The sequence below is a fragment of the Fonsecaea erecta genome, assembly GCF_001651985.1.
Source record: "Fonsecaea erecta strain CBS 125763 chromosome Unknown Scaff5, whole genome shotgun sequence".
NCBI classification, from domain to species: domain Eukaryota; kingdom Fungi; phylum Ascomycota; class Eurotiomycetes; order Chaetothyriales; family Herpotrichiellaceae; genus Fonsecaea; species Fonsecaea erecta.
The window spans coordinates 1,654,357-1,676,408 of record NW_017387248.1 but is presented as its reverse complement, the minus strand read 5'-3'; the positions used below and the strand labels follow the sequence as shown (position 1 = coordinate 1,676,408).

At 53.5% G+C, this 22,052-nt stretch overlaps 10 protein-coding genes across 10 annotated transcripts; 6 read left to right on the top strand and 4 right to left on the bottom strand.

Annotated features, from left to right (window-relative positions):
• Positions 1-801: 801 nt before the first annotated feature.
• On the top strand, positions 802-2,430 carry AYL99_06670 (hypothetical protein; the record flags this gene model as incomplete). The annotated part of the gene is made up of 1 exon (XM_018838179.1): positions 802-2,430. The coding sequence occupies one exon, from the start codon at positions 802-804 to the stop codon at positions 2,428-2,430; it is 1,629 nt and encodes a 542-aa protein (XP_018692739.1).
• Positions 2,431-3,341: 911 nt separating this feature from the next.
• Positions 3,342-4,526, top strand: AYL99_06669 (allantoicase; the record flags this gene model as incomplete). Its single annotated transcript, XM_018838178.1, has 1 exon — positions 3,342-4,526. One exon carries the CDS (start codon positions 3,342-3,344, stop codon positions 4,524-4,526), a length of 1,185 nt encoding a protein of 394 aa, XP_018692738.1.
• Positions 4,527-5,000: 474 nt separating this feature from the next.
• AYL99_06668 (acetolactate synthase, large subunit, biosynthetic type) lies at positions 5,001-7,230 on the top strand (the record flags this gene model as incomplete). The annotated part of the gene is made up of 3 exons (XM_018838177.1): positions 5,001-5,191; positions 5,253-7,111; positions 7,181-7,230. 3 exons carry the CDS (start codon positions 5,001-5,003, stop codon positions 7,228-7,230), a joined length of 2,100 nt encoding a protein of 699 aa, XP_018692737.1.
• Positions 7,231-8,037: 807 nt separating this feature from the next.
• AYL99_06667 (riboflavin synthase, alpha subunit) lies at positions 8,038-8,802 on the bottom strand (the record flags this gene model as incomplete). The annotated part of the gene is made up of 1 exon (XM_018838176.1): positions 8,038-8,802. One exon carries the CDS (start codon positions 8,800-8,802, stop codon positions 8,038-8,040), a length of 765 nt encoding a protein of 254 aa, XP_018692736.1.
• A 1,027-nt stretch (positions 8,803-9,829) lies between these two features.
• Positions 9,830-11,911, bottom strand: AYL99_06666 (hypothetical protein; the record flags this gene model as incomplete). Its single annotated transcript, XM_018838175.1, has 6 exons — positions 9,830-10,185; positions 10,247-10,459; positions 10,530-10,697; positions 10,770-10,933; positions 10,984-11,385; positions 11,448-11,911. 6 exons carry the CDS (start codon positions 11,909-11,911, stop codon positions 9,830-9,832), a joined length of 1,767 nt encoding a protein of 588 aa, XP_018692735.1.
• Positions 11,912-13,330: 1,419 nt separating this feature from the next.
• On the top strand, positions 13,331-15,156 carry AYL99_06665 (phosphate:H+ symporter; the record flags this gene model as incomplete). Its single annotated transcript, XM_018838174.1, has 2 exons — positions 13,331-14,438; positions 14,489-15,156. 2 exons carry the CDS (start codon positions 13,331-13,333, stop codon positions 15,154-15,156), a joined length of 1,776 nt encoding a protein of 591 aa, XP_018692734.1.
• A 1,160-nt stretch (positions 15,157-16,316) lies between these two features.
• Positions 16,317-17,095, top strand: AYL99_06664 (hypothetical protein; the record flags this gene model as incomplete). Its single annotated transcript, XM_018838173.1, has 4 exons — positions 16,317-16,335; positions 16,412-16,448; positions 16,534-16,957; positions 17,045-17,095. 4 exons carry the CDS (start codon positions 16,317-16,319, stop codon positions 17,093-17,095), a joined length of 531 nt encoding a protein of 176 aa, XP_018692733.1.
• Positions 17,096-17,375: 280 nt separating this feature from the next.
• On the bottom strand, positions 17,376-19,053 carry AYL99_06663 (hypothetical protein; the record flags this gene model as incomplete). Its single annotated transcript, XM_018838172.1, has 3 exons — positions 17,376-18,663; positions 18,714-18,912; positions 18,969-19,053. The coding sequence occupies 3 exons, from the start codon at positions 19,051-19,053 to the stop codon at positions 17,376-17,378; spliced, it is 1,572 nt and encodes a 523-aa protein (XP_018692732.1).
• Positions 19,054-19,975: 922 nt separating this feature from the next.
• On the top strand, positions 19,976-20,446 carry AYL99_06662 (hypothetical protein; the record flags this gene model as incomplete). Its single annotated transcript, XM_018838171.1, has 2 exons — positions 19,976-20,354; positions 20,412-20,446. The coding sequence occupies 2 exons, from the start codon at positions 19,976-19,978 to the stop codon at positions 20,444-20,446; spliced, it is 414 nt and encodes a 137-aa protein (XP_018692731.1).
• Positions 20,447-20,837: 391 nt separating this feature from the next.
• On the bottom strand, positions 20,838-21,914 carry AYL99_06661 (hypothetical protein; the record flags this gene model as incomplete). Its single annotated transcript, XM_018838170.1, has 1 exon — positions 20,838-21,914. The coding sequence occupies one exon, from the start codon at positions 21,912-21,914 to the stop codon at positions 20,838-20,840; it is 1,077 nt and encodes a 358-aa protein (XP_018692730.1).
• Between the last annotated feature and the right edge of the window lie 138 nt (positions 21,915-22,052).

The following is a 22,052-nucleotide window of genomic DNA, read 5'->3' as shown; positions in this document are numbered from 1 at the left end:
GCCCGTCGACGTCATTCCACATATTCTGACGGAGTTTTCTTTTGCTTCTTTTCTCATCAGCTTCTTCTTTCTTAACCTTTCCCTCTCGAAAGCCAGGGACAAAAACACGGGTTCGACCCGAAGTATTTGAACGCGCTAACCTGGAGTGATCCGTACGTCTTGGAGTCGTTCCGTCGGAACAAGCTCCGCCTAGACGCCGTTTGTGCCGAATGGGGATTGACCACAACCTGCTGGGGGGAAAATTTCGATGCCAACGCCCTTTATCTTTTTCAATCATTGGTCAACTCGGCAATCGGCAAAGGTGGAAATGGCAGTGTCAAGGGCGCACGGCCTCTAGGCCCAATCAGAAACGCTGTGATCCTTCGGCGGGGATTGCCCGAGATCGGACTACTTGGTCATGGACCATGGCTATTGGGGTGAATCAACATGGCCGACTCCAAAAGGAATCGCATACCCGTTTATTACATCGCGGTCCAGGAAGGTTATGCGGATCCATGGAACCCGTATGGTTGGGGAGTTTCGAGGGTGACGGTGAGGGAGGACCTCGAGATGATTGCTTGGTCTAAAAGTACTCTGTTTTGAGGACTTTTTTCTTTTGCATCTCCCTGCATATTTGCGGTCTGCGTCGTCCGCTTTGTGAGTATTAATACCCGTGTGCTACGTCCCACACTATCCGCCCAAGCTTCTCAATATACACTCCTTCATTCTCTTTGTGTCGCCCTCCGATTTGACTCTAGTCACTCCTTTTCAGGGGGAAATGGTAATCAGTTTTCAAAGACCTTTCCTTCCAACGTATACAGGATGACCGGCGAACTCCACCATGACACCGTTCAAAGCGACAATGCCAGCCCTGAGATTCACCCTATCTCGTCACAATCAGACCACTCTCCTTCACTGGATCTCGAGAGGACGCCGACGATCAGGATAAGAGATCCTCGGGCAGACGAAAAACCCGACCTGGTGCGCATCCGGTCGACAATCTCGGCGCATGACATCCAGGGTGTGCCCAGCCATGGCAGTTCCTTCGTCGAAGTCAACGCCGCCCAATATGAGCGTTTCAGTGAGCGTCGGAAAGTCGTCATCACCTGTGTCCTCTCTCTGTGTGGCTTTCTGGCTCCTATTTCGTCAACCACCATCCTTTCAGCCATCCCCGAGGTAGCAGCCACCTACAACACCGATGGAACCATTATCAACTTGTCGAATGCTCTATACCTCATCTTCATGGGCCTGTCGCCTTCCCTCTGGGGACCGATCTCCAACATCTATGGCCGTCGATGGGTATGCATCATCACCGCCATCCTCTTCTTTGCATTCAGCGTGGGCACTGCGCTCGCCCCGAACCTGGCATCCTTTTTCATCTTCCGAATGCTCACCGCATATCAAGGGACCTCGTTCTTGATTGTCGGAAACTCCTGTTTAGGAGATATCTACACCCCGACAGCCCGAGCCACAGCCCTCGGCTGGTTTCTCTCAGGGACACTGATCGGCCCTGCGTTTGGGCCTTTCATCGGAGGCATCATCGTCACGTTTCGTTCCTGGCGTGACATCTTCTGGCTGCAGTCTGCCCTCGGCGGCCTCGCAGCCGTCCTGGTGATCTTGTTGCTGCCCGAGACGATCCCGGAAAAGAAGATTCACGATCTCCGCGAACTTTCGCGAAAAGAACGGACACTGCACATCATTCATTGGGTGTCTCCTTTCCGGATCGCCATATTACTCTTCTCGTACCCAAACCTGATCATCGCCGGCCTCGCTTCGAGTGCTCTCGTCTGGAACATGTACGGGTTGCTCACCCCAATTCGCTATGTCCTCAATCCGCGGTTCCACTTGACATCTCCAATCCAGTCAGGGCTTTTCTACATTGCACCTGGGTGCGGCTATCTGTTGGGCACCTTCTTCGGCGGGCGTTGGGCTGACCACATTGTCAAGAAATGGATTCGGAAGAAAAACCGGCGCGTGGCTGAGGACCGGTTACGGTCATGCTACGTCTTCATTGGCGGCGTTGTGCCGGCTTGTATGCTCATATACGGATGGTCGGTCGAGAAAGCGGTGGGTGGTGTTCCTCTCCCCGTGGCGGCAATGTTTGTCCAGGGAGTCGCACAACTCTTCTGCTTCCCCAGCCTCAATACCTACTGTCTCGATGTCATGCAGTCCAAAGGTCGATCCGCCGAAGTGGTGGCGGGGAATTATATGATCCGCTACGCATTTGCTGCCGCAGGGTCTGCCGTGTGTCTGCCCGCGATTGAAGCAATTGGGGTTGGCTGGTTTAGCACTATATCTGCCGGGTTTCTTGTGATCAGCGCGGTTGGTGTGTGGGCCACGACCACATGGGGAGAAGGCTGGAGACATGCCGTCGACGACAAGAAGAAAAAGAAGAGGAAACAGAGAGAAGAAGAGAAGGCAAAGGAGAAAGGTGGGAATGAAGGTGTGTGAAGAGGGCGCACAGGACAGACATCCAAGTTTGCTTCCATCGACAGATCAGGAGGGGCCCAGAGGAGAAGAAGACCATACCATACCGAACCCGTTACCACGAGCGCCTTGGGTGTCATTGGCCATGATTGCATATGTCATTTTTGTACGGCAAGGAGTTTGAGGGCATGGATGAGGCAACGAATTTACTAGGATCCAGACGATGGAGATATGTGCAACGTACCAAGAGGGTACACAGCGGGTTTGATTTACAGCAGAGATGGTGTTGTTGGTGTCTTTGACAAGCTCTGCAAGCCAGTGAGGATGTCATGTGCAAGAAAAGTCGGATGGCGGTCACGAAATATATAACGTTTGTCGGGGAGCCTAGGCATAGACTTATAGACCGAGGAAGGGTAACAAAAATTAGAAGCAGTGTAAAAACAGCATGGGCGAGGGATCACTTGGTTCAACCAGTCGTTCAGTCAGGGACGTGCCAGCCTGGATCCGAACCATACCACCAGCATAATTATGTGGATTGGGAAAGGCAGGCAGCCTCGCGAGATATGGTGCAGCAAAACATCACATGTGAAAAGGCGGGGACCCAAAAGATCTGAAGGTGGGGGTTTAACAGGGCTTCTCCATCGGCGTCCTCCGCCATCTGCCATTTCGAACTGTCGTTTGTATCGAGTAAACAGATTGAGTTGGGGACACACACACACACTGCGTACCTGCATAAAGCCTTGAGGAATTTTTTTTTCCATTTGATATTATCGTCCCCCTTGAGTCATTCTTCTAGGCGACGCCTGCGAGCAATTAATCCCAGTTGTACCTTACAAGACGTGTACTTCGGACCCCTGCTTATTTCGAGCCATATCTTGAATCTCCTCTGGTCGAGTTAGCCTGCGCTCCTACAGAGTCTACCTACGCCCCCAGCGATGGAAGTCAACATCCAACCGCAGGCTCTTTCGGGGACTGTGGTCGACAGGGTGCTTGGTTCGACCAAATCAACTTCCAGTATAACCGTGACGCCCGTCCCCGCGGCCCTCATCGACACGACCTTCTCTTCCTCGACGAACTTGTCCACTACCGTCCTGGGCGCCTCCATTGTGTCTTTCTCGGACGAATACTTCGCCGCCGCCGCCAACCTCCTCACACCCACTCCTCCCGTTCGAAAACCGGGGGTGTTCGTACACACGGGAGCGTGGTATGACGGATGGGAAACGAGGAGGCACAACCCCAAGGAATACGACTGGGTGGTGATTAAACTCGGCTGTGTGGCACAGATAGAGGCTGTGGAGGTGGACACGGCTTACTTCAACGGGAACGAGGCTCCGCTCGCGGGGTTGGACGGCGTGGCCTTTTCAAGTGACGAGGACGACAGCGAGGCCGCCAAAGAAGGGTACGCTGGATGGATGGAGGTTCTGCCCCCCCAGAAGTGCGGGCCGTCTCAACGGCAAGCATGGAAAGTCTCTGGGCCGGGTGTGCAGGGGAAGCAGTTCACGCATTTGAGGTTAAAGCAGTACCCAGATGGGGGGATTGCGCGGTTGAGGGTCTATGGCACAGTTGTGCCCCCGTCGTTACCGGCAAGTGTGGCCTCCGGGAAGGAAGAGAGACCTCTGGAAGATCTCGCCAGTGCCCTCAACGGCGGTGTGGCCATTGAATGCTCGGACCAACATTTCGGCGGGAAGAACTATCTGCTCCTGCCAGGCCGAGGGAAGGACATGGGAGACGGGTGGGAGACGGCCAGAAGCAGGGTCAAGGGTCACACCGACTGGGTGATTGTCCGCCTCGGATTGAAGGGCCGGAAAATCGAGAAAGTCATTGTCGACACCAAAGATTTCAGAGGGAATTTCCCCCGAGCTGTCAAGGTTGAAGGGTGGGCAACCGAAGTGGCCAAGGCCGCTTTGGGCACCGAGGCGGACCCCAAGCATGATGCCACGGGCTGGACAGCACTGGTTAAGGGAGAGCAGCCTTGCCAGGCGGATACAGAGCACGGCTTTGAAGGGGACCAGCTGGTGGTGTCTGAGCCGCCAGAAGGACATGTGTGGACGCATGTGAAGATGACCATCATCCCCGACGGAGGGGTCAAGAGACTGAGAATATTTGGGAGGAGGGCGTGATGAAGAAGCTCTGCTCTTGCCTGAGATGGTCCTGCATATATATACCCGGGCATCTATACAGTACTGATACAGGAGGTTGTGCCATCTCACCACCCTTTTGTCACACATCTCTTCCGCTCCGCCGCCCGAGTCTCGTGAGGCGATCAAACGGCCACCTCGTGGTTGGTTCGTGGCCAGCGAGTCTCGATTCGCCTGGTGCGTGCCAAGACCGACATCGGCCCCACTGTGAGCTGCCAGGTGCTTCATGATTGGCTTGCCACCCTTCTCCGCAAAATCGGAAGGCAAAATTCGCAGATTAGGACCTGGCTCGCTGGTCACCCATTCTCCTCCTCCATGCCACTCCCACTTCGGCACCGACAGCGACACACACACTGACTCATAAATCTTTTCCTTCCTTATTCATAGCTTTCTTATTCCCACCCCCTTCTCCCCTCTTTCCTGGCCGGCAACGGTTGGACTTCTTGACAGGCAACCATGGCGACCAAAATGACGGCCATACGGCCTGGCTCCAGTGCCATTCGCTCTTTGTCCCGAAGAAGACCTTCGTGTTCCCAGGCCTTCTCCTCCACTACCCCGGCAGCAGCCCTGTCACCTCACCGAAAGTCTCAAAAATCCTCTCCCGAACAGTCAAGACGGCCTGCGACGACTGCGGCTGCCCAAGCACAGTGAGTCCATGTGTACCAGAGTGAACCCTCTCGAGTATCCTGCGTGCTGACGCTGTGGAAGAACCACTCGACCTCTCCCCAGTCCTGCCTTTAACAATGACTTCCGCCGAAGTGAGCCCTCGCCTTTGGTCAACAGGCAAATGCCTGAGCTCGACGACTCGTTCGTGGGGCTCAGCGGCGGAGAAATCTTCCACGAGATGATGCTGCGACAAGGTGTCAAACACATCTTTGGCTACCCGGGTGGCGCTATTCTCCCAGTTTTCGACGCCATCTACAATTCAAAACACTTTGACTTTGTTCTGCCCAAACATGAACAAGGGGCGGGCCACATGGCAGAGGGGTATGCTCGAGTATCCGGGAAACCTGGTGTCGTCCTTGTGACCTCAGGTCCCGGCGCAACAAACGTTGTAACCCCCATGCAAGATGCACTTTCCGATGGGACGCCCATGGTTGTGTTCTGTGGCCAGGTCCCGACCACCGCTATTGGCACCGACGCTTTCCAGGAAGCTGACGTGGTTGGAATCTCAAGAGCCTGTACAAAATGGAATGTGATGGTCAAGAGCGTGGCGGAACTGCCCAAGAGAATAAAAGAAGCCTTTGAGATCGCCACCTCGGGAAGACCTGGTCCCGTCCTCGTTGATTTACCCAAAGATGTTACGGCTGGCATTCTACGGAGACCCATCCCCATGCAATCGACCTTGCCCTCCCATCCTTCCGCCGCTACCCTGGCCGCCAGAGAGCTTTCCCGAAAACAGTTGGAGGGCACCATCTCGCGTGTGGCCGATCTGATCAATATTGCAAAGAAACCACTCATATATGCGGGGCAAGGCATCTTGGGATCTCCCGAGGGCCCCAAGCTTTTGAAAGAACTGGCTGACAAGGCCTGCATCCCTGTAACGACGACCTTGCAAGGTCTCGGAGGGTTTGATGAGCTTGACCCCAAGTCTTTACATATGCTGGGCATGCACGGTGCCGCCTACGCCAATATGGCAATGCAAGAAACCGACCTCATTATCGCTCTCGGAGCCCGCTTTGACGATCGAGTAACCCTCAATATTGCGAAATTCGCGCCCGAAGCGAAACGGGCGGCGGCCGAGAAACGAGGAGGGATTGTACACTTTGAGATCATGCCCAAGAACATCAACAAGGTCGTGCAAGCGACGGAAGCTGTCGAGGGTGATGTGACGACCAACCTTGCGGATCTGGTACCCAAAGTCAAGCCTGTCAAAGAACGGCCCGAGTGGTTTGCGCAGATCAACGACTGGAAAAAGCGATTTCCTTTGAACAGCTACGAGAAGGAAACGCCCGACGGTCTGATCAAGCCGCAAACATTGATTGAAAAGCTCTCCGACATGACCGCCCACATGAAAGAGAGGACCATTATCGCTACCGGCGTCGGCCAGCATCAAATGTGGGCCGCGCAGCATTTCCGATGGCGGTATCCTCGGTCGATGGTCACATCAGGCGGCCTCGGGACGATGGGATACGGCCTTCCCGCTGCCATTGGCGCGAAAGTTGCCGCACCGGACGCGCTCGTGGTCGACATCGACGGCGACGCTTCCTTTAACATGACTCTGACCGAACTCAGCACGGCGAATCAGTTCCAGATCGGCGTCAAGGTCATCATCTTGAACAATGAGGAACAAGGCATGGTCACGCAGTGGCAGAGTCTCTTTTACGAAGACCGATTTGCCCATACGCACCAAAAGAATCCTGATTTCGTCAAACTTTCAGAAGCCATGGGTGTGCCAGCACGGAGATGTTTGAAGCCAGCCGATGTGGAGGAGAGCTTACGGTGGTTGATTGAAGGTAGTGGCGAAGGCCCAGCGCTCTTGGAGGTCATTACCGACAAGAAGGTACCAGTTCTGCCGATGGTACCCGCAGGCAAGGCCCTGCATGAATTTTTGGTTTACGATGAAGGTAAGTTTTTCCGTGATATTGCTGGCCCCAGTGTGTTCCCGCATGGACCTGAGCTAATCTTTGGTACAGCGAAAGAAAAGGAGCGGAGAGCGATTATGAAGGAACGCTCTGGACATTGAGAGTGTGTCAACGAAGGAGAGAGAGAGGACTATATGTGTAGGGAGGATAGGGGTCACAAAAAAGTGTCAATGATCTTCTGGAATCCCAAAAAGTTGCTTCATAAAAAGAAACGAGTCGGCAATATGAAGTGCGAAACAACTAACCAACCAACTAACCATGTGGCGATTGCAATTCTGTATAGGCGAACATACGCATTTTTTTGTTGCACGAAACCATTCTTGAATACCAGGAATTCTGCCAAAAAGAGCTTTTATTCTTTGGAAAATGCCATTTCTTTCATTTTCGACTTACTCTCCTCTCCTCTCCTCGCTTGTATATCTCAGCTGCCGTCTGTTGTTCGCTGTCTGTTGCCTGCTGTCTACCGTGACCTATGACTTGTGACTTGCTAGGACTTCCCCATGTTGACGAACTCGACACGGGCATCTCTCTTCTTCTTCTTTGCCATCTCCCGGAAATATGAAATGGTGGCTCGCGAGACACCCCTTATTTGCGCGCCGCCCCCCCAACTTCGATGGATTGGTTTGTTTCGCTCCCGGCTGGCTGGCTGGTTGGCGGCCAGTCCAGGGAGCCAGGAGCGAAACTTGTTCATCTCTCTGTGAACCAAACTTCGTAGCGGACAGGAGAGTCCGCGTTATCAGACAGACAGACAGATAGACAGCAATCCCGAGCCTCCCCATTCTCGTCGAGCGCGTAAGAAGGAACATCCAGAGAGAGTGTGTGAGAGAGAGAAATGGTATGTATTGTTGTTACATTAGGCCCATTGCAACAACGAGGTGTACCCGAGTGATCAATGGTTTCGTCAATCCCTACCGTTGCTGCTGCTGCTGCTGCTGCTGCTGCTGCACCACCGTCTTCAGCTTCTCATCCACCAGCCGACCCACGATCTTCTCCAGCATGGCCGGCGCGCCGCCTGCGTCCCGACCCGCGGCGCCCTCGAGGTACCCGACGACGCTCTTCTCGACCAGCTTGCCGACAATATCAATCTCGACATTGACCTCGTCACCGGGGGTCTTGGCGGCCATGACGACGCGCGCCTGCGTGTACGCGATCAGCATGACCTCGAACCAGCCCGCGGCGTCGTCGACCGCTGTGACCGTCAGGCTGGCGCCGTCGAGCGTCACATAGCCCTTCTCGACTACGTAGCGCAGCACACCGCGCTCGCGCGGCGCCAGCCGGAACGTCAGCGCGTTGCCGTCCGGCGTGACCCCCGCGATCGCCGCCACCGTGTCCACGTGGCCCTGCACGAAGTGGCCGCCCATCCGCGTCGACGCGCTCACCGCCCGCTCCAGGTTCACCTTGCTCCCCTCCCGCAGCGACCCCAGGTTCGTGCGCCGCAGCGTCTCCGGCGCCACGCCGACCTTGAACGCCGTGTAGGGTGCCTGCGCCGGCTCCAACTCCGTCACGGTGAGACACGTGCCGTTGACGCAGATCGAGTCGCCCAGCGCCGCGTCCGTCAGGATCGACGCGCAGTCCGAGATGGTCAGCGACGTGCCGTTGCCGCCCGACGTCGATGGGTCCAGCGCCACCAGCGCGGTGACGGTGCCCAGCGTTTCGACCAGGCCGGTGAACATCCTTGCTCTTTGTTTTCTTAAACTGGGAGAGAGAAGGGTGGAAGGGCGGGAGAGGTCTCGGGTGAAGTGTGTGGTATGTCCGAACTCCGGAGAGGAGTTGTGTATATACAATGTCCCTCTCTCTTTTTCTCTCTTCCTGGAACTCCTAGACGCGAGGGTGTGCTGCCTAGAGAGGAGATGAGTGAATGTCGCAGACGGAAACGCAATTGGTAAGCATGGCGGAAGGTCAGAGGCCAAAGTGAGGGAACGCGATGATGTGACATTTTACTTTTTTCTTTCTCGATTCCCCGCCTCGGCTTGTGCAGCCTCTACATAGTTACGATCTTTATGTTATTAAATACCACACACACTCTAGATGAGAACAAGTAGTTCAGAAAAGGGGGTTTCAGCACAAAGCTACCTTCGTTGGTATTCCGGATGGTATTTATACATCATTGGGAAGCTCCAGAAGTCGCTGGAATAAAACACTTCGCCATCCATCCCCTCGATCAATGTTCTATATTACAATACGAGTTCATTCCCGCCTTTTCTTAATACAAGGGGACTGTTTCCTCTTCATATCCGTCTCTCACCCCGGAAACCTGGTGCTCTGGCGAGTGTACCGGTACTATTGCCGGTCACAAGCTGAATACACTAATATACGTGTAGAAGGACTATACTAGCCTGGCCTCGCTGGGATTTGGTGCTTTCGCTGCGTGGTGAGCATGGCGGTTGCATTCCCGCCTCAGATTTTGTAACAACATTCGAACGACGGCACAAATACTCTTCCTTGTCTTGGACTCTCAACGTGGACACGCGTTGGCCGGGAGGTGGTTCCCTCGATGGACACTCTACTCCGTTAATTGAATCCCATCGTTGAATGCTGGTTGACTGTCTTCTGCGGGGTTCGGCTCTGGAGAGAACAAGCTGAAGTATAGTCCCCGGTCTGCGGTGATAGGGCAGCAATCTTATGGGTGCACCTTTCCAAAGGAATGTCCAGGTAAGCCTCGTCCCATATCAACGATTTATATTGCTGACTGGTCCTGTTTCATCCGCTTTTTTTCCTGTTCGGTCGACAGCTGAGAGCAAGATGAAGGAGATTATCACGGTCTAGTGACACGCTGGTCAGCGGTTTGAACCATGCAAGAACGGCTCCGCATTTGAGCCCACCTTCTTGATGGCTGAAATAAATCTCCGCCTTGTCCAGGTAAGGGAGACTTCGATCCCAAGAGAACCGACGAGTCAGCGATTTGGTTGACCCCAGGGTCGAGTCCGAGGTCGAGGTCGACGTGGATGCTCTTCGCCCGGCTTCCATCTCATCGATCTGGGCATGCATACCCGTCAACAAGAGAGTGGATTTCCGACCTGTCCCCTTGCTCTCAATCTTGATGCTGTCTTGACACACTGTAACCCCGGGACGTCAGTAGCACGACTCAGCGTCAAAGCATGCAGGTGGAGAACTGACGGTTAAATTCCATGTACTTCTTCCGCCGCTTCCCTCTTTCCTGGATCAAATGTACCATGAACCGCATCTCCGACCCCATCTCCCAGACCCGCACGTTCTCGAGGCCAACGAGGCGATCGTCGTCTCGGCCTCGATGGGGTCGACAGATCTCAGTCACAGGTACCAGAAGCCGAAGGCTAGACCCGTAAACTATCTCCTGGAACTTTTCACAGTCTACGCCAAAAGTTCAGTACTCTCTCCGAATACGACTGAATAATTTGCTCTCGCAAATAGATGAACTCACCAGGGACACTCCGGAACTTGTATTGGACCCAAGTGGTCGGTATTCTTGGATGGTCCCCCCGTTGACCCTGTTCGATGGTGAAGAAGGTCAGACCTTCCCCTTGTTCCACCACAGCCGTGAGTTCGTCGCCGTTAATTGAGTAAGGGATGATGTATTCCCAGGTGGGCACTAGGAAGTGTAAGTCGAGACTCGTCAGGTCGAACGGCGAGGATGTCGGTCAGAAAAGGAGTGGAGTCGCACCTCGCTGCCTGAAGCGTATGGTTCTCTTGTCGTTCAAGGTCCAAATATCCTCCACAGCAGCGCCATTCTTGATGAGCAACACTCTCCCCGAATCACTGGCCTCTATCAGAACTCCGTCCGCCGCCCCGGGCTTTCGCCAGACAAAGTTAACTGACTCAACACGTCTGGTGGGAAAAATCAGCAGTGGCACTCCACGGATTGGGTTTGAGAATACATTTCAGTAAAGCTAGCACGAGAAGTCAGCTTATCAACGAATTCTTTCTGTTCTTTGATGGACGCAAGCTTGACGTGGCGGTATTGATCACCAGGAGTGACGCCCGGGAAACTCTCCGGCAGTGTCAACTGGTCATCAATGTCCTCTCCAAATTCGCAACCATCAAGGTCGAATGTCGGACTTGGCAGCAGCAGAGGAGCCATGGATTGAGGTTGTGTATTCGCCGAAAGTTCCGGAGAGCTGGCCTGGCTTCCAGATCCCCTTGCCGTGATCGACGGTGACGTTGGATTAGGAGATAGACCAAAAGGACTCGACATCGGGCTTGGAGACGGGGTTGCCATGGCAAACGCGAGCATATCTTTCATGTCGCTGACTTGGACTGAAAGCTGACCAACCTGTTCACTGAAGTGAAGCCGTGTCAGCTCCCCCGGTTGGATTCCTCTTCGAGCTCGGTAGGAACTTACGAGAGCAGTCCGTTCTCCAGCCAGGTGAGCACCTGAATATGTTGCGCCAGCTCTCCCCGAAGGTTCTCGACCACAGTATCTTTCGTGGTCCATTCGATCGTGTGGTAGACAGTCTTGAAAGCTTCGATCCATTGATTCCAGGCGGCGTCTGCTCCAGTGGGACTTCCCTTCTTGTTCACGATGTGCTCATACTTTGTTGCGATCTTTTTCAATTTCCTGGTCGTCTCTGCACATTGTTCGAGCATACCCTGAATGTTGCTCTTCACGTCGGCGTGGTCTTTGAGAATCGCACCATGCCGGCGAAGCCTGCTGGCAGCTACTTCCACGCATGATTGGTATCGGTCTGTCTCCCGGATAAAGCGCCTGATCTCGCTCGGGGCATGTGTGGCGGCATGTAGTGTTTTCGCTGCCTGTGCCGTAATCTGAACCAAAGCGATCACATCTCCTACGCCGTTAATAGCCATAAGACAACGAAAAGGAAGCAAGTTCACCAAACAGAAGCAATAAACTCTAAGCAACGTCACCTCAAAAATACCTATTGCCGTCAAATGCACATTTACTGCAGGGAAAAGCCATCGAACGGACAGGCTCCGGCAGAGTCATCAGCGAGAACATTGTCGATGAGCTGGGCAAGGTTCGTCGGCAGCTTCCGCGCGTGGCTGAGGATCCTTGCCATGCCTCGAATCTGTTGAAATGCCCAGCTTCAACGAAGACGAACAAATTGGACCAATTGGGATGGGAACGCCAGGAACGTGGGCAGGAAGTGAGCCTCGCAACCAGGGCCCCGCGCTAGCTTAGATCCGGAGATAGCAACAAGTGACGCGAAGGCGCACGGTTGTGAAACAAGACAACGGCTGTGTTGTCGTTCTGCGCTCAATGTGGAACGAACTGGGCGAGAGGGAACCCTAGAACCGGTCAGTTGGCGTGCGTGATATAGAGGTCGGGCGTTGGACTGACCCAATCATGTGCTAGCAGGATGGCAACGGGGCTCCTACAACCACAAAGTTCAGGGGCTCACTGACATTGGCGTAAGGCTGATTAGTTGACTGCTACAGGCATATAGCCTGTCCTAGTAGGCCGGGCCCCGAGGCGACCCCCTGGCCGTTGACTGTGGAAGCGAAGGCAACAACAACCACCCCTCTTCCAGGAGAATTTATGCAGCTGGGATATTGGCGAGGCGAACCCAGCCTGATCACTATATTTTCTCCCCGTACCTACTCTGTGCGGTAGTTCCTGCTCCCAGGTCAAACAGTATCCTTCTGCAATGCTTTCATATCGATTGCTGTCCGCCCAGTGGACTGGGTAAAGACAGATTTGCTGCCCATTGTCCTTGAACCTGATGTCCGCAGATCCTCAAGTAGTCAGAGCTTGACAACTCAACCAACAGCCATCATGGTTAAGAGACATAAAGCCTTTCGAGATTTGGAGGATGAGTATAAGCATATACAGGCAAGTCAACCTTGTCAATTTGTGCGAGGCGCTGCACCCATTCGGGCGCTGATCGATATTGTTTGCAACAGGATCCAACTTTGCGTCGTCGTCTCATATTGCGGGATATCAACGAACGATCGTTCAGCCGCGCTCATGTTCGAGCTATCTTGGTGGCGGGAACTGGCTTCCTCACCGATAGCTATGATGTCTGTTCCTTCTGAGGGTATCTGCTTCATTCGAGTATCCTGACATTCCACCAGATTTTTGCCATTAATCTGGTTTCTGATATGATGTAAAGACCTCTCATTTTTCGTTTGTTCTGTGCTTCTGCCCTCATCATAAGGTTCTCCTGATCGTCTGCGTACGCTGACAGAATCTGGCAAAGTGGGTTCTGTTACTTCCCGAAGCACGGGAACAAGATCCCCCAGGTCGATGATACCTTGATTAAGGTCATGACTTCTGTCGGCACGGTCGTCGGGCAGTTGTTCTTTGGTTGGCTTGCGGACAGGGTTGGGAGAAAGCGCATGTATGGATATGAGCTGTTGATCATCGGACTGGCGACTCTGGGCCAATGCATTACCGGTCCTTCTTCAGCAATCGGCATAACAGGGTTATTGGTGTTTTGGCGCATCCTCATGGGAATTGGTATCGGTGGTGATTACCCGCTTGCAAATATCATCACTTCTGAATTCGCTTCAACCAAATGGAGAGGCACAATGGTTGCCGCCGTGTTCTCGACCCAGGCTCTTGGGCAATTCATAGCCAGTCTGGTTGCCACGATCGTTATTGCAGCATTCAAGTCTCAAATTGACAACGACGACAATCTCTGTCAGGACAGTGTCTGTACCCAGACTGCTGCTGCACATCTGGCTGTTGATAGGATGTGGAGAATCATTATCGGAGTTGGCGCGGTGCCTGCGGCATTTGCACTCTATTACCGTTTGACAATCCCTGAAACACCTCGATACACTTTCGACGTGAACCGTGACGTGGAGCAGGGCTTTGCCGACTACAAGGGATGGGTTCAAAACACCATTGGACCCAGGACCGGACAAGGAGAAGTCGAAGATGAGAGGAGGGAGATTCGTGCCGGCTTAAGACCTGGCGAAACTCTGGGCGGCCTTGACGCTGCCGTCGTACCCCAGTCGTCATGGAGCGACTTCAGACGCTACTTCCGACAAGGCTACAATGGCTGGATTCTCCTTGGGACTTGTGGATCGTGGTTTTTCTTGGATGTGGCATATTATGCGCTGGCTTTGAATAACACCATCTTCCTCCAGAAAATGGGGTTCGGATCCGTCCACAACAGCAACCCTACAAGGTTATACACGATCCTCCGCAATGGTGCAGTTGGCAATCTGGTGCTGGTGGTCGCCGGGGCCATCCCGGGCTCCATTTGTGCAATTCTGCTTGTGGACAGAATAGGACGCAAGTCGATTCAGGTGGGAGGGTTCGCCATGATCACCTTGCTCCTTCTGATTCTTGGGAGCTCTTTCGAGAGCATGTCCGACGCCTCAAGGGTGGCGGTGTTCGTCCTGATCCTGTTCTTTGTCAATTTCGGTAAGTGATTGGCTCGCTCCAAAGACCCTTGGCTGATAATTTGGGAAAAGGCCCTAACTCGACAACGTTCATTGTTTCGGGTGAATGCTTTCCAACCAGGTACAGAAGCACATGTCATGGACTGGCAGCGGCCTCTGGAAAAGTCGGTGCAGTTCTCGCCCAAGCGCTAACGGGTCCATTGCGAGGCATCGGATTCGAAAAAGGCGAGGACGACGCATCACCATGGCTACCCCACGTCATTCAGATACTTGGTGCCTTCGCATTTTTGGGTCTGCTCTGCTCCTTCCTCATCCCGGAAACGATGGGTCGCTCGCTGGAAAAGTTAGCTGGTGAGGAGCCTCGAGCATTGGAAGGCGAAGAAACGAGCGAAGACGACGAAGAAATCCATCCGAGGTCGCCGCTGGAATCGATGTGGATCTCATGCACGCCTGTGGTGTTGTTTCAATGGCTTTTCCACCGGCGCAACCACGCAGCTGCCTATGATGACATTGATGCTGGCGAAGGAGTGGTCTCTGGAGAGCGGATATCATTGTCCAGAGTGGGCGCTGGTAGCGAAGCATCTCCCACAAAGTTGATTATTCCCCGGGGGGATGCGCCCGAGCAACAGGATGACGGTGGACTAAAGATACTCGAGACTGAGATAGACAGGGTATCTGGGGAAAGCTCCGACCGAATACTCCACGATGATGATAATGGTGATATTCGGCGGATCACTTGAAATTTTAGCGGCGTAGCCTCCAATTGAGAGTGTCTTGCTTTCAAGAACGTGTTGAGACATAATATAATCCGAGAATATATTTTTTTGGCCGCCCAGACTCGGATATCGAGGCAATATTCGCCTGCCGCAACAGAGAAAGCCGGGTATAGACGTCACGTTTCATCCGTCCAATGTATAAGTTGATCTGATATGGCACTTGCAGCCATCGTGCCCCAGAAAATCTCGGCACGAAGTTGATATCGTGATGTTTTGCTCAAGTCTGGCTCCCTATGGAGAGTATGTATAGACCAACCTGGGTGCAAAACTTTTGGAAAGGGCCAAAATCCTGCGAACACTGTAAGTTGCCACCATGTAGCCCGACTGTTTATAAAAGCGCTCAAGGGACCAGCACCACCATGGATGACCTTAGGTAAATTGTGGCGCGAGATAATGTCTTGACGGCGCGAATGTCTTTTTTCTGTAGCTTACCTGGATTGAAAGCATCTCAAGTCAAGCTGATTTTTGCACTCACAACCTCTTACCTCAATAGCAGCAATCTCTTCCTCGGCGCCATCCTTTTACAATCGTCAACAGAACAGAAGACTTGAATAGCTGGAGAAGGGTGACGGAGTCCACCACTCTTGTGGGACCTGGTTTTGCCGGACCGGTTCTCGGTCGCTGTGCAACACACTTAAAGATGAGTGTGTGGTAAATACTTCCTGAGTCAGGTTTGCAGTTTTCGACATTCGGATTTCCTAGCTGAAACACAAAGGCACACCCGAGGGGGAGGGGAAAAGACATGTGGGTGGTCGTGGTCGTGGTCGTGGAGAGAAATAGCATCGTCTCTGGAAGGCCAAGAACGGAGTAGCCTGCATGCCAAAAGCCACACGCGCACGGACCAAGTCAGCTGACTGAATTTCCCGGAAAACATTCCCTTCCTGGAGAGCCGGCAACCCCCTCCATCTTCGGAGCGCAGGTGCGGGACTTCGCGTTCTTCACATCGACCCTCTCCGGGGAGAAAGCTCATATATACCCGTACTCCGTACTTTGGACCGCCGTCATCCCCAAAGGCTCATCACTTCCTGTCGTCAACTGACTTCTTCATCTTCGAACGATACTGTATCTCTCGAAACCGACAAGAACAGGTCCGAGCTTTCCTCAACTGTGTGCCATCTGCAAAGATGAGCCAGATTCCGCCAGGTACGATTCTCTTCCACGACCATGACGCCAGAGCACACCCATCCACCGGTTGGCTGACACGAGAGATAAACCATAGAAGTCGAAGCACATCACAAGATCATGCGGGAGACATTGTATGTGGTTCCAAACTCGGCAATAAGGCTAGCAATCTCTTCTGAGCCTCGCATATTTGGCTAACACATGCGCACAACAATGCAGCTTCGCGGTCACAACGCCGCTGCTTACGCCGCTCAACCTGTCCCTCGTCGTCCTGATCCTGACGCTCGCGTACCTGCGCCTGCGGCCACAAGCGGCGCCATCCCTCCCGCCGGGTCCCCAACCTATCGTCTTCAAGACCTTCACGCCGCGCACGCTGCTCAAGTACAACGGCACCGACAACTCACCCGTCTACCTGGCTGTGCGCGGTAAGGTCTACGACGTCTCGTCCGGCCGCAACTTTTATGGGCCCGGCGGGCCGTACGAGAACTTCGCCGGGCGCGACGCCACGAGGGGCTTGGCCTGTCAAAGCTTTGACGAGGAGATGCTGACGAAGGACCTCGATGGGCCATTGGACCCGTGTGACGACTTGTCGCCCGAGCAGGTGGATAACTTGAACGGGTGGATCGAGAGATTTGACGAGAAGGTGAGTGGCCCCTCTTATGGAGTTGGAAAATACGAGGCTGCGAGGGGGAAAATGCTCGAGATTGCAGATGCTGACGTCTCGATCTAGTATCTGGTTGTGGGCAAACTCGTGGCGTTCCGGAAGACCGACTTTCATTAGTCCTGCGAGACACCAGATGCTTTGAGAGATAGGACAAGACCTAGAATTCGCAAAAGAGGAAGATGTTCCGATACAATGCCTATCTTTTCCTGTTCGTTGGTAACTGCTATCGTAGCTCAAAAGCTCTAAAGGTACAATCTCGTAAGCCTATCATCAGCCAAACTCATGCCATGGTCCTTCGTTGGTTAACCCTTGCCGAACGAACTCCTCCGGTCCCTGTGTCGCCACTGGATGAGAGCCATCGCCTTCTAGGGGTATTCGTCATGCCTTCCACCCACGCCTACAATTCACTTTTAGCGCTCGTGGCACTCTTGGATGCAACGCTAGCTGCTGAGCTTGCGGATTTGGATGCAGATGCAGATGCAGTGGCACCAGCTCCCTGAGCCTGTCCAAGAACCCATTGCAAGCCACTCTTAATTCGTTCCAAGATGGTTCCTGAGGGGGTCGATGTCCCGTACTTGAAATAGTTGTATTGTTTCTTGGCCTCGGCGCGGAGCTCATTGGTGGTTGACCCCTGGTAGTTGGGAACACCGTAGCTGTCCAGGTACGATTTCAACTCGCTGTCAGACCAGGTATCAAAGGCAGTGTCCTTAGCGGCGTCGGTCTGCTTGGCAAGGTAATTGGTGACCGATGCGTAGCTTGTCCCACCGCTCTTGGAAGCAGACGCGTAGGAGTCCTGAGCCTGTTTGATCAGATCCTCACGGGTTGCCTTGGCACTCTTCTTGTACTTCTTGCCGTGGGCTTCAAGGTACTTCTGGAGATTCTCAAGGGTCCAAGTATCGAATGTCCAAGCCGACCAACCGGTAGCAGCTTTGTGCTTGTTCAATCGAACTTGCTTCAAGAGCTCGTCCCGCTTGCTGCCCTGAGGAACGGGAACCCCACGGGAGTCGAGATAAGCCTTGAGGCGAGAATCTGACCATGTATCTACCGCGGTGTTGAATGCGTCTTCAGCCATGAGAGAGGCATCATCGGTTGCCTTTGCATACTCGTTGCCGGCAGACGAAGTCGCAGCGCCAAAGCCGGAAGCGGCCGAGCTGGAAAGCGAAGAGCCGCTTGCCTCGAGCTTGGAGCGTTGTCTGCGAGCCAATGCAATAAGTTCATTCTTCCTACTCCCCTGTGGGACAGGAACTCCATGGCTGTCGAGGAACTCCTTTAGCTGGCTTTCAGACCAAGCATCAAATAGAGCATCACTAAGGCTGGCCTGTGCACTGGAAGCGGATTTGCTTGCTACAGAGCTGGCACTAGAGTACGAAGCACTCGCGGCAGATGCGGCCGACGACATGTTGAGAGAGGCCAATCGTGCATTGCGACGAACATGAGCGATGAGCTTGTCACGAGTGGTAGGCTGTGGAACGGGGATACCACGCTCGTCGAGGAACTCCTTGAGATCGGACTCGGACCAAGTTGAGTAGAGCCAGTCACCCGGGTAGGAAGCGTACTCGCCCAGCTGTTTCGCGACGGAATCGTAGTGCTGGCGGGCCGTGCTCAAGAGAGTATCCCTGGTACGTGGTTGGGGAGCAGGGATGTTGTGGTGATCAAGGAAGCTTTTCAGAGACGACTCGGTCCAGCTATTGAAGGTTAGCGAAACCGATGACAAAAGGAGCCATCAACTCTTTACCTGTCGAAGATCCAGTCTTTGACACTGTGATAGCTATCGGTAGTCTTGTCCCCAGTCGCAGCGACAGGGTCGATCACCTTGGCCTGCCAATTCTCTTTCACGAGGTTCTCGAGGTCTTTTCGGTCCGCAGGAGTGGGATAGGGGACATCGTGATCGGAGAGCCAGCGCTCGAGTTCGGTCTCATGCCACTTGTTGTAAGCTAAGAAATGAGGTCAGCAGCATCCTTGTGAGCAACGTGTGGACTTTGGGACATACCAGCTTTGCTAAACCATGTACTGGCAACAACGGCCTCGGTCGACGCCAGAGCGACGACGAGGAATTTGGAGAGGGAGAACCTCATGGTCCTGTTCGCTTTTGTGAGTACTTCGGGTAGGTAGAGGTAGTGAGAAGAGTTAGAGAGAGAGAGAGAGTATTGTTTTAACAGAGGACTGAAGAGGTCGAAGAAAGGAAGTTCAGGCAAAGTTGACAGATTGAATATTTGTGCCAACTTTGACGTCAGAGTTCCTTCACCATTTTACTGGTTCGATCGACGGGCGGTGATGAAGGGGCAGGTGGGAGGTGAGGCAGAAGTGGCGCCACAGGCTGGGTGTTACGGCCAAGGTCACCGGAAGGTGAATGCAGCCTAGGCGCCACAGACTTTTACCTTACAGCAAGCTATCTGACTGGATGCCTGCCACAGCTCGCACAGAAGTGGCCTCTACAACAGCTAGCTGCCTTGTGCCAGTCAAATGTTGCGGGACACGAGTCCGACGAAACAAAACAGCTGCAGAGCTCCAGGTGCGTGACGCCAACGACTGACGCGATTCGTGATGCGGGGAAAGCGACACACGCGAAAACTTAGCCTGACGTCACCAACACGTATAGTGCGAAAAAGAATTCCGATGTTTGTGGCGCAAAGCAACTGGTACTCTCCAGAGGATCAAGGCAGTTGTTTGATAAGAGGCCTTTTTTCAGCTAGATAGACTGTTCGAGTAGCAAGTGGCTGAAGACATCTTGACTGCCGTCTTGTTATTCGCGATCAAAGTGTTTCATGGCAGACTGAGCCTGTACAGGAACGCAACAGATTGAGGCGAGGCTGGATGACTATCAATGACAGGCTTGGCAGTCAATGAAGTCATCAGGGGATCATCATGGCACTCCGTACAATTTCCAGGGCTTTTTGACCTCCGCTCTCAGTGTCCTCTTGAATTGAAGTCGCCTCACACCTTCTGTCCCTATATTCTTCTGATACCACCCAGTAGAATTCGCACAAAGCAGCCAAAATGCAGCCCATTCTTCGTGTGGCCGCCAGGCCCGTCCGAGCCTCTCACCGGTTCTCAGTCCTTTCCTATCCTGCACAACCAAGAAGATTCGCACATCAGTCCTATGGAAATGAGCAGTCTGGGATGCAGCAGGGCACCGAACAGGACAATCCTAAAGCCAACATGGAGCATCCCGGCCCAGAGGCTCCTGAAACTGGCAAAAGTGGAAGCACGTCCACAAGCCAGGGTGGAAGTCCTAAGATTCAAACCCCCAAATCAGCGGCCGAGGACAGCGACCCGGACGTTCGGAAGCATAACGAAGAGTTTGCACAACGACACGAGAGAACAGTAAATCAGCTGAGTGAGGACGATAACAAGGTTGACAAGAAGTTCTGGAAAGGTTCGTTTCATCTGCCCGAGCTTGTCCGATGTGGTATGATCTAACCCTCATGCGCAGGCGACGTCGGACGCCCATCGGAAGACAAAGAATAGTGATGATTCAAGAAGGCCCGAAGAGGCACGAGATGAATGATATATCTGTGACCCTGGAATCATGGTTCCAGGAATCCGGATCTGCACTGGGCGTCTGAGGGTTTTCAAAGCAAGATTGAACCTGGGTAATGCCTTGCAGTGAGTGGAAGTGCAATCTGTAACGATGACCTGGAGATGAAGTCAATCCGACGTTGCATCGGATAGCCAGTTTTGCTCGAGTGCACAAACAAGGACGCATTCGTCGTTCAAAAACTAGTAATACATTGGCGTACCCATGAATTCAATGCAACCGCGAATTTAGTGTCGTTCGACGCGTCAAGACTGCCCCTCTGTTCTCCATTGGTGATTGGGCCAGATCAGATGTCTTGTAGTCCGTCATGGAGCGTGTGCTCTATCCCTTTCTCAGAGCGAGGATGTCGGCCAGGCGCACTCGACCCCGCTGACCCCAGCCGGCCTGGCCCTGCTCAACATCCGGTCGAACACGCGTGTACCAGACCTGTGCTCTCTGGTCAAGCTCTTGCGGGCTCAAAGTGGATGCCCAACTCTTGCAAACTGTGTCGATCGCTTTGATAGTCATAGCAGCAGCTTCCTCTCTCTTACTTGCCATATCTCTTGGGGTTTGCTTCTTTCGGGCTGGCTTCTTCTCGTTGGGGTCCTTTGCGGGTTCTGCGGTGCTGGACTCGACAACCATCATGGATTTGAGGAGGTAGTTTCGAGGTGAAAGAGGTTTGTGTATAGGAGGCCCAGCAGAGCTCTTGATGTCCTTACCAGCAATCAAAGGTCCATTAGACTTGCGAAGCGCCTCGAGGTCAAGTCCCCAGAACGCACTGCTGGGCATCGATAGCTCATCTTGATCGGGCACCGCCACGTGTCTCCGCATCACAGCCACCTCGCGTCCCATTATCTTGACTTTAGGTTGGCCCTGGGCCCAGCCATCTTCTTCCGCAGTCGGTCCAGTTGTTAACCCGAGATATTTGGCTTTGCTCTGCGCACCTGCGCTCACCACAGCCTGCGCCAAGCTCCAACGACTCGAAAGAGGCTGCTCGGGGTGTGTATATGCAAGGACGGCGATGGTAAAGGCCAGGAAAAGTGGTGCGCGGTTCGTCTCGATCGTGATATCCTCTAGCTCAGCAATGGATATCTCTGTCTGGGGTAGTGCAAGAGAATCCTCATCATCAAGCGGATCTTGGTCTGCTCTCGCACGCTTCGAGGACGGAGAGTTCGACTGAGCCGCTGCTCGTTTTTTGGGATTAGACACACGCTTGGCCGCGTTGATCACCTGCTTCAGCACCTTCTCGTCAGCAAAGATCGATTGGAGGTCAGTCTCGTCGGCCTTGGAGATGTTCTCGGGCGTGTTGAGCTGCTGTTTTCGAAGAGCGTGGATCTTCGGCATGGCTTCCGCCAATGGAATGCGGGCATCTTTGGTCAAGAATCGCAACAAAGCCTGTACTTCAGCCGCCGCAGTCATACTGTAGGACTTTACGGCCAGAAATGCCACATCTGATTAGTTCCCGACACACAACCTGGTGCAACGTTGGCAATATTCCCGCAATATCCCGGATAAACGATTGCAGTAATTGAGAACAATGGGGATCGACGCCGATGG